Here is a 10,422-nt window from a genome sequence, read left to right as displayed (position 1 = left end):
AAGGGCTCTTCTTCAGGAGACATGTGGGTGTTTCCGGACTCGATTGCTTCTACTCTTGTTTCCATGGTGATGCTACCAATCGACACTATTAGCGATGTTGCCGCGGGTATCGTCTACTCTTATCTTATCTTAGTTATATTTTAAATGAGCCATTTTGCAAAAATCAAGGACTCAAAAACAGAGCGTTTGTTTTTATCATTTATTTCTTCTTTAAATTATTGGAACATCCTACAGTTCTTTAAATTTCAAATTAGTTTTACTATCATTACTGTTTTTTGAAACGAATATTTTTATCTTATACCGCTTCCTTTCGCTTTAAATAACTTGAACTTACTGCGCTTTTAGTGGTATTTACTCGCGAATATTGAATTGGTTTCGTTGAGTTTGCATCTGGGTATCTGCTGTTGATTACTTGGTTATAAAGTCTTTTGTTTTGTGTCAAATTTTCTAGCTTGATTGAGTTATATTCTTTCTCCGATAGACCAGCGATGACGACACCAATCTCACTTATCTAAAAGTATATCATCGATGAGTAAATATGGCTAGGCTTGGAAAATTCAAGATAAATACATCCAATTTACTCCAAGTTGATGGTGGGCCGAATGCATTGGTTTGCACAGCGAGTTTTGCAAAAGATTCAATGATTTCATGAGGGCAACTGTTCAATTTCCCAATGATTTCTGCTTTAGACCTTAAGGAAATAAACTTAAAATTTACAAAGAAACCGCTTACAAGTATTATGACGAAAATCACTTTGATAACATATTTGTGGCGGCATTTAAAATTCGCAGTAATAGCAAACTAACAAAGACACAAAAATTGAATATGGGTTGGAATGATTTTACTTAGACCCGAAAAATTTTATACCCGCCTCGATCGGGTAGAAAAGTACCAACTGGAAGCCGTAGGTTCGAGTCATTCGTCCACCTTCCGGAATTTACAAGGAAGCGTCAAGGATCCTTTGGCAGCGGGGGAAAAAAGTGGGTTCTACCGAAAAACGTGGACAGACTAAACGCCTGATAACGACTAGATTTAATGAACACATCAAGGAAGCGGTAAGTAGTGGTCGGAAACAAAAGTCGTGCATAAGATCATCAGTGGCAGCGCACATAGTCGAGGAAGCCTATACCATTCAATGCGAAAATCTTGAACTCTTGCGGCATCCAAACCGAACGGCAACCTTGGATCCTTGGGAAAGTCTAGACATTTTGAGAGAAGACGCGACGGGGTTATTGTACACAGATTCCGGTAATTGCCCCTCAAAATTAATAAAACTCGCCGCAGTAATTAACAGCTAACTAGGTTAATAATTCAAGGTTGTTTTTTTTGTTAAAAAAGTAATTTAGGTAATTAGTGTTTAAGTATAAACAGAACCCTATAATCGCAATTGGGTTTAGTAGCTTTGTACTGATGAAGGGGGTAAATTGCTCCCGAAGTATATGTATACACTATAAAATGAAATTGTAGTTTGGAGTGAGCTTCTGGTCTATCAATGCTAGACTTAACTGCAAATAGAAGACAATATCTAACCTCTTAGCGGGTTATTATTTGTGTTGCTTGTTTTGTAGGCAAGCTTTCCAAATCATGACCTCTCAGGAGCACCTCAGTGAATTTGTTCACCCCCAAATGTTTTGTCGAACCTTGCTGCTGTAGAGAGTGACAACCGACTGACCGACTTTTATATCGGGTGGAGTTAATCTAATTCTACGCAAGTCATACTTGCGCTCTAATATCCTCCTCCGATTGGTGCTGAAGTGCAGTCAGCTTGACTTTGAAAAGGGTTGTGGGCAAGAGTTGAAAACTCAAGATCCATATATAGTCGCAAATGGGGGTCTATTTTGAAATTTAACTAACCTGTATGCATCCGGATGAATTTGAAGTATTTCAGATTGATTGAAATAGCAAAGTATTTTCCCAAGTATTTCCAAATCGTATTCGGAATATTTATCTGGAGTTTTGCCAGCCCAATCTGACTTTACTTTCTGGGCAATGACGTCCATCTTAATATAAAATGGAACAATTATTTAAGAAAAAATAAGAAATCATGAATTAAATTATGATTAGTGTTTTAGCCTCCAAATATTACCTGATCATCGTTTAAAGATTCAGCCGAACCGAATATTCCAATCAATTCCCCTTGATCAATGGTCATATTGCGTAGATCGTCCAATGATATACCACTTAAAATCCAACCCATATTTTTGTACACATACAGAGGGATGTCTTCTACTTCACCGTATGCCTGTAAGATGCCCAAAAAGGGATCAGCTGGATTAATTTCAAGTGCTAGGTTGATGAGCAATAAAAGAAAATCTCTGAGCTTAGAAAATATCCTGAATTTTTGAGCCTCAAGTAAAAGAATGCACACTTCACAATTCATTATTTATGTAAGTATGGAAACTTCTGAATGAATTTAAAAGCACTACACTACACGAAAAAGGACTCACATTTTTTATGGCTCTCCAGATATTTTCTGCAATACTTTTGTCAATAGGATTCTGTCCAACTACTGCCAAACAGTCGTCTAACTCACGTTTAGGGACAAAAGAGTAATCTTTATTGGTACCTAATCTTCCGCAATCTCTAGCAAATGCACCAGAGAAATATAAGATAATAATAAGCAGTATTGAAGTATTCATCGTTCCTCTTGCACTCTTCGACAAGGAGTGCGTACACAGTGCATGCCACCTTGAAGGGAAACGGCAAATCTTCAATCGATATTCAATAATTCCAATCCACTAAAAGTTATTACTTTTTGATGGATAATTATGCAATTATTAGATGCGGCCGTACATACAGTAAAGATTACCTGGAAACTTTCTCGAGAAGGATAGCAAGTATTATTACAGGTGAACTTCAAAAATTTAAAGAGCTGAAGGCACGCTAATTGGAAGGATGTTGAAATGAAATGCTCAAATACTAATACCATGCACAGGACTATGCACTCTTACATTATCCATTGTATTCGCTTAAGTTTGCAGCATGTCCAAGGATATTACTTCGGGAGGGTTTTAAAGTCTCCTATGATGGTTGATGAGAGATGACACTATAAATGGAAACAAAGTCAAAGTAGGACATCTCCCTTTAAGACATTTGAATTCGGTGGTTGAGGTTAGGTCACCTTATTGAATATTTACGCTGAGCTTTTGAGATTTGATACAAACATATTTCAAGCCTAGGGAACCTGAATAAATGATAAATGATCTAGAGCCATTTGGCTAACGTTAATGGCTCGGTGAGGGAGCAGGTAGATATGTTCAATGTAGTTGAAGTATTTGAGCAGAGATGATGTGGTCCATTGATTTCATCTACTTCTTTAAGCTAAGTTAACATGAAAGACGTCAGGAATAATGAGAAGAAAAAGAGGATCCGGAACGTTGGTTTTACTTCGCTTGAACGTGTTGACAGCCAAGATTATTGCGTTTAGTTGGACGATCAGTTCGTATCACGATGCTTCCAGAATCGGTACTTTGCGGGGTTTAATACAATTAGGTAACTTTGTGAATGAAAACCCTACCTACAGTCCTTGACCGGATCTTGGAAAGATTTGCGATAACCTGATAGTTCTTACCCTGATGCAGTATACGGTTCTAATATCGTTATTGCTTTGCAGCAACTTCGGCTTCCTTGATCAGCGCAATAGTAGATTTCTTTTTGTTACGGCATACAATGCGCTTCATTTCCTAATATTCCCCATGATATCGGATATCGAGCAGGTCACGTTGGCCACTTCCCGCAGTTTTCAATAGAATAAACCATCAGGTGAGGATGAGGACAATAATGCCATAAACGTCAATCCAATATCAGATTCACGCTTACGTCATCGACAAGCAAGTAGAGTTGGACTGAAGATAGACACCGAAGAAACCAAGGTTCTTAGCTTGACAGGTCATCGAATCCTCCTTATCTGCGTTGATGAACAGTTGATCAATTTATATATCTTGAAAGCGTGGTTTTGTCAACGATGGAACCGAAGTGGATCTCGCCCGACTCATTAACAAAGCTAGATCCCCTCTCCCTGTCTTGTTTAAAATCTCTAAATGCAGTTATCTCAATACTAAGATCCGGGACTGTTCCATGCTAGTATTCTTCCTGTGGTGTTACATGGGAGTATTACATGGAAAATGACCCCAACCCTCATTCGAAAGCTCCAAACCTTCGTCAACCCTTGTCTGCGTCGTATCATCGGAGTAAGCTGGCCTGATACTGTTGCAAACGAAGATCTTGGTCGTCGCACAGGCCTTGTGGAAGGCGGAAGTGGCAGTGGATAGGCCTCACATTAAGGAGGAAATACGCGATAGGTGAGTCGCTCTAAAGATACTTGGCGTAGAACAGTAGAGAAAGAGTCCGGCGTCTCAGGAGGTCCTGGGGGGAGCTGAAGATAGTTTCTTAATGCTTTACTTCAAAATCCTCGTACTTAGGTACTGGGTACACTTATATACATAATTTTCTCTTAAATACCATGTGCTTCAAATTGGAACTTTCAAATTTCCCATAAACCAATTAGATTGCAGATCAATTTGACCTAAAACCTAGATCAACGGTTATATGGCTAAGTTCTGTAACCGTTAATTAAGCATTTTCAGGGAGTTCTATCTGTACTGAACTCTGGAACAATCGGAAACATCGAGCAAGAATTTGGTGGCGATAAATGCCTAACAAGAGCGCCTCCCCCTCCTATGATGATAGCAGATAAACTCAATACTCAGGTCTGTAGCGGGGAAGTGTTAATGTGTTACATGTGGAGCTTTGGAAGGAATTTCGATCTGTACTGGGCGAAGTACCGAATTCCCGACTTCAGCAATTGGTGGCCTGAGAATCGTTCATCAGTATTATATCCAATTTCTCATGTGGTATCGCCATGGTAAGCCAACCACCTTACTGCCGGAAATGTTGATGGCAAATGTGTGCCGTCGGTCTGGATGCTATAGCTGTTATTCGTCTGGATAATGCGAATCAGACACCGCCAAATGATACGTCTCTCTGCTTTTATCGGGTGGCTGTCTGGAGACCTCCGAGCTGATCGTGGCGAAGTTGATTGATGTCGCGGTAAACTTGGTTATTTACGTGGAAGAGGGTGATTAAAACCTCACCTAGTAGTCCCTTCTTTTGTCTCCTTAATGCCGAGACATTGAGCGTTTCCTCGATTTTTCGTGCAGTGAAATTCCCAGTTTACGAGGTCCGGGGCCAGCGGTAATGCAGAATGTTTTCGCTTGGTAGGGCTTGCCATGCAGGAATCCACTTCATAGGTTCACCGTTCCAGCTTGTTTCCTCAAATATTTGTGATACTGAACTGTAACTGTTCGGGCTACGCCCTTGTCTCCGGGATGGATAGTGCAAATACATACTGGCGGCCTTTCTCTGACCCGTACCAACTAGCCAGGCTCCCATTTAATCCGAGCCTGTAAGTGGTGTAGATATTCCTGAGACCACATTCTCTAGACCGTTTGGTGAATGACCTTAAGCAGTTGTCACCGTTCATAAAGTTGTTGAACTAAGAAGTGGTCAGGATGCTCAAGATGTGGGACAGCGAAGCAATGCTTGATGACACACAGCGAAGCATTATCGGTCCCATACATAAAAAGGGCATATCGTGCAGCGCAGCAATTATAGAGGTATCACGTTGCTAAGTACCATCTATAAGACATTCTCCGCTATCTTGCTAGGCCGGATAGCCCCATACGCCCAGAACATCATTGGCCCATACCAAAGAGGCTTCACTCCAGGCAACTCAGCAACTGATCAGATTTTCTCTTTGCGGCAAGCGATGGAAAAACTGTTGGAATATGGACAACAGTTGCACCATCTATTCATCGACTTTAAAGCCGCCTATGATAGCATCGCCAGGGTAAAACTGTACACGGCCATGAGAGAATTCGGTATCCCGACGAAACTAAGAAGACTGACTAGGCTGATCCTGATCAATGTGCGAAGCCAGATAAAGGCAGCAGGATCACTCTCAAGACCATTCGACATCAACAACGGTCTACGACAAGGCGATGCCCTATCATGCGTCCTCTTTAACCTGGCCCTGGAGAAAGTGATCCGTGATGCTGAGGTAAATGCAACAGGTACGATTCTCTTTAAGTCCAGCACCGGAGACGAACTAACCAACAACATCAAACCGCACGGGTCAAACAGGATGAATAAGGACAGGAGAATACAACTTTGAGACCGTTGACAATTTCTCCCATCTAGGGTCGAAAATCACAACCGATAACAGCTACAGTGATGAAATCCGCTCACAGTTGTTGTCAGCTAACAGAGCCTATTTCAGCTTACAAAAACTGTTCTGCTTGAAACGTCTCACCATAGGGTAAAAGCTTTTACTGTACAAGACTATGATCTTGCCAGTCCTCATATATTCCTCGGAGACTTTTAGCAAGAAGAATTGTGAACTCTTGGCCTCGTTCAAGAGAAGAATCCACCGAAGAATTTTTGGACCCTTACATGAGGATGGACGATTCCATAGCCTACAAAACAACGAAATCTATGAGCGATACCATGACTTTCTGGTTGTGGATAAAATCTAGCCCAATTGGTTGCGGTGGGCGGGTCACTTAACCCGTATGGATGAGGATTATCCAGCCCGAAAAGTCTATAAAAGCAATATCTGTGGTAGAAAATGGAGACGAGACAGATCCTGCCTGAGATGGAGCGATGGGGTAGGCGCCAGACAGCTTTTAGAGATATCAAATTGGTGGACCTGAGTGCAAAACCGGGATGTCCGGAGTTTCCTATTAAGGCAGACCTCGACTGGATACCGGCTGTTGCGCCGTTGATGATGATAATGACTGAATATGCCAGAGCCTTGTCTGAGGTAGGTTCACCTCATCCAATGCCTGACTGCAAAATTTTCTGCATAAGGATTTTTGTCGCAATCATCTTTGGTGGAAGAGGTGAAGAGGGTCAAATTATATTCGATATAAAGCATCTCTTTGTCAGATTACTTAACGGATCGTACTTCATTATTTTTAAACAACGAAAAGCGGTCTTCGTAGTTTTCCATATCAGACCCTGGACGGTACCCCTAGAATCTTGTACGTGTGATGGAGCTCTCCATTTTAATAATCGAGTGATGGGGAAAATAATCGTCCGATCCATCCCGCCCAGTAAATGGGACCCCCTTTCGTATGTGGCCCAGACCTTGCGATGCCTTGTTGTAAAAGCGTCGAATACCCAGGTCCCGGTTAGGCGCGATTAAAGCAAGCGAACGCCTTGTTTGTGGAATTTCACAGAGGTGGTCGTCTTTAAAAGGTAGCGTTTCACTCTTCGAAAACTACTGAACCCTGGTAACTAACTTCACATTCATTCATTTAGAGGACGTCCTCAATTGAATCGTTAGAGACAAAGAAACTTTAGAGAGCCTTTCTTCAGTGGAGATGCTTAAGGGGGTCATCCCGTCTGTCGGATCCGCGGAATCGAATTTTTTTGGCATCAATTGTATCTAGATATAGTGTAGAATATATGGGCAAAGTGATTTTTTGATATTCGGACTCGTTCGGAAATGGTTTATGGATTAGGTATAACAGATTAATAGTCAGTTAAGGTTTTATGGCTATAAATCGCATTCTACGTTTTAAATGCGTTTTTCTCGTAACGTGTTGTTGAAAATCGGCTGCCACCATAGCCCAAAATCTATATAATGAAATTCTTTGAAATTTCCACGACTTATTCAGAACATATTTCTACGCTCCGCAAACTAGGATAATTGCGATTCATTCAGTAGTTTTTTTTATTCATTAAAGAAGCCGTGAAAAAACAACAAAATTCACAAAAAAAAAAGTTCAATACGGCACCCAAACATTTAGCTTTTAATATTTTTTAATAATCCTAGTTTGCGGACTGTAGTTAAGTCTGTACATTAAAATGCCGTTTACTTTTTTTCTTTAAGATGATCACAGCGCACTCTAGCTTGGCGGCAGAAAAACACCTTTTTTTGGAGATGGGTGTATAAATTGCTCTGTATTTCAATAATGAACTATGCGATCGGACTGGAAAAATTACTGTGCACGCTCAAGATATTAATAAATCTATGGTGAAAAATTCGTTTTTGTATCTTTATCTAGTTCTTCACAAAAAAACTCTAAAAAAAGCCAAGAAAAAACGGCCTTCACACGGGATGACCTCTTTAATATGTGGTAATTCCCGTCCTGGCACATTGCCAGACAGGATCTAGCTTAGTTTTGTTTTCTGAGCAAACAACAGCCTGTCCTTTATCAAGCCTCGTCCAGTTACGTTTTCGAGGACTTCCGCCCTTTGGATCTGGTTGATTCCAAAGTTGACATTGAAGTCGGGTTGCACAAACTACTGGCTGGAGTTTCACTTCGACTTATGGATAATCGATTTTTCGCTTGGAAATAGTCTCGTCAGTAAGTCCATTACGTTGGCATCCACGACTAGATTGCAATTGGATTGGAAGATCGGCGAAACCTTCTGAATGGTGTGTGTACATCATTAATTCCGTTAATTCTTCCTTTTCTTCAGCCTTTCTCCCGTTTACAAGCGGAGTTGTGATCGGTAATTTGAACATTTTGCCGGACTACCGTCCGTCTTTTTTTTTTATACGTTGGAAGGTGGAAAGATTCAAAACCTACCGCTGGCTCCTGGCATACGGTTATGTGAGACTTTTACTCACTAAAACCACCTCCTTCTCCTTCGCTTACCCCGCGGGACTGCCATTTCGGTATTACATCGCGGGGCAGGCTAGCATGTAGTCCACTATATTCTCGGGTGTCAACCGTGCCTCGGCGTCAATTTCCGCCTCCGCTCTGTGTGCAGCGAACCGCGGGCTGTTAAAAACAGCATGTTCCGCATCTTCCGGAATCATCACGCATGTTGGGCAATACGGGGAGTCATCACGCCCGAAGCGATAAAGGTATGCACGGTACCCTCCGTGTCCGCTTAGGAACTGAGTTAGAGTCAGAGTTAGAGACATCTGGAATAATCCTGCGTGTCCAGCGTCCTTTATCGGTATCGGTATGGGGCTGCCAATTTTCTTCTGTTTGCTTCCACCTTCGAAGACGATGCCCAGACTGGAGCTGCATAAAGCAAGATGGAGCTAACAACTCTCGAGATCAGGAGCCGACGGCTTTGCCTAGGACCACCTATATTTGGCAACATTCTTGCCAACAATGTAGCCACTCCGGAAGCCTTGGTTGCTAAATTTTCAAGATGAGACTTGAATTTCAGTCTTTGGTCAACCATAACTCTAAGGTATTTAAGCGTTGGGTGCGACGGTATTATGTGTTCTCCAATCCTGATCCTTATCGACGTCTGCTTCCTTCGCTTTGTAATCAAAACTACCTCGGTTTTATGCTCCACGAGTGTGTCAAACCAGCTTCCTCTAGGCAAGACCTGATTTCAAAAATTGCCTCGTTTGTGAGTACCTCGATCTCATCAATGTCTTGTGCGACGATAGTTACTCCGATATCGTCTGGGAAGCCAATGATTGTCACTCCTTTGGGTAGTTGCAACTTTAGAATTCCGTCATACATTATTATCTACAGGAGAGGACCGAGGACTGATCCTTGTGGAACCCCGCAGGTTGTTGTATACGTTTTAGGTCCATCGTCCGAATCGTAACACAATATTCTCTCCCGGAGAAATTTCATGACTATGTGCACCAGGTATTTAGGAGCGCCCAATTTGACTAAACCCGCAATTATTTTGCTCCATTTTGCCGTATTAAAGACATTCTTCACATCGAGAGTAACTACCGCGCAAGATTTATTGGCCTCCATTGCTTTTTCCGCAATTTCCGTCACCGTGCTGATGGCATTGACAGTAAATCTTGCCTTTCGGAATCCGAACTGCCTGTCTGAGAGACCACCCTCCCTTTCTGTGATTGGTACAAGCCTATTGAAGATGACCCGTTCGAAAAGTTTGCCGATGCCGTTTAGCAGGCATATAGGTCTATAAGACGAAGGATCACCCAAAGGTTTATTTGGCTTCGGGATTAGCACAAGCTTCTGTTTCCGTCACTCTTCCGGGAAAATCCCATCTTTGAGGCACGTGGTAAATGTTTCAGAGAACCACCTTGGAACTGTCTTAACGGCCACTGTCAGTGCTTTATTCGGAATGCCGTCTAAACCTGGGGCTTTATTTTCGGCAATCTGCTTCGCGGCTTCCAGGACTTTTTTCGTGGTTACCTCGGGAATTTCACCGGGATCTACCTGGACAGTGGGTAGGTTCGACTCACTTGAAACGTATGGGAACAGAGTGCTAATGATTTCCCGTAGCAAATCAGAGTTGGTGATCGGCGGTGAGCGCTTTCCCTTGATTGTTGCCATAACTGCCTTATACGCACCTCCCCATGGGTCGAAGTCCGCTTCCTTGCATAATCTCTTGAAGTGTTCAGTTTTACTTCTAGAGATGGTTGCTTGGAATGCTTTCCTCGCCTTCTTGTATTGGTTGTGCAAC

General features: G+C 42.0%; 1 protein-coding gene across 1 annotated transcript; it reads right to left on the bottom strand.

The window, feature by feature from the left end:
• Nucleotides 1-295: 295 nt before the first annotated feature.
• On the bottom strand, nt 296-2,641 carry LOC119658121. Its single transcript, XM_038065389.1, has 5 exons — nt 2,448-2,641; nt 2,087-2,242; nt 1,855-2,000; nt 571-691; nt 296-511 (listed from the first exon to the last, which is right to left on the bottom strand). The coding sequence occupies exons 1-5, from the start codon at nt 2,637-2,639 to the stop codon at nt 296-298; spliced, it is 831 nt and encodes a 276-aa protein (XP_037921317.1). The 5' UTR covers nt 2,640-2,641.
• Between the last annotated feature and the right edge of the window lie 7,781 nt (nt 2,642-10,422).

Source organism: Hermetia illucens, chromosome 5 (genome assembly GCF_905115235.1).
Source record: "Hermetia illucens chromosome 5, iHerIll2.2.curated.20191125, whole genome shotgun sequence".
NCBI classification, from domain to species: Eukaryota; Metazoa; Arthropoda; class Insecta; order Diptera; family Stratiomyidae; genus Hermetia; species Hermetia illucens.
This window is presented reverse-complemented; position numbering and strand designations above follow the sequence as displayed.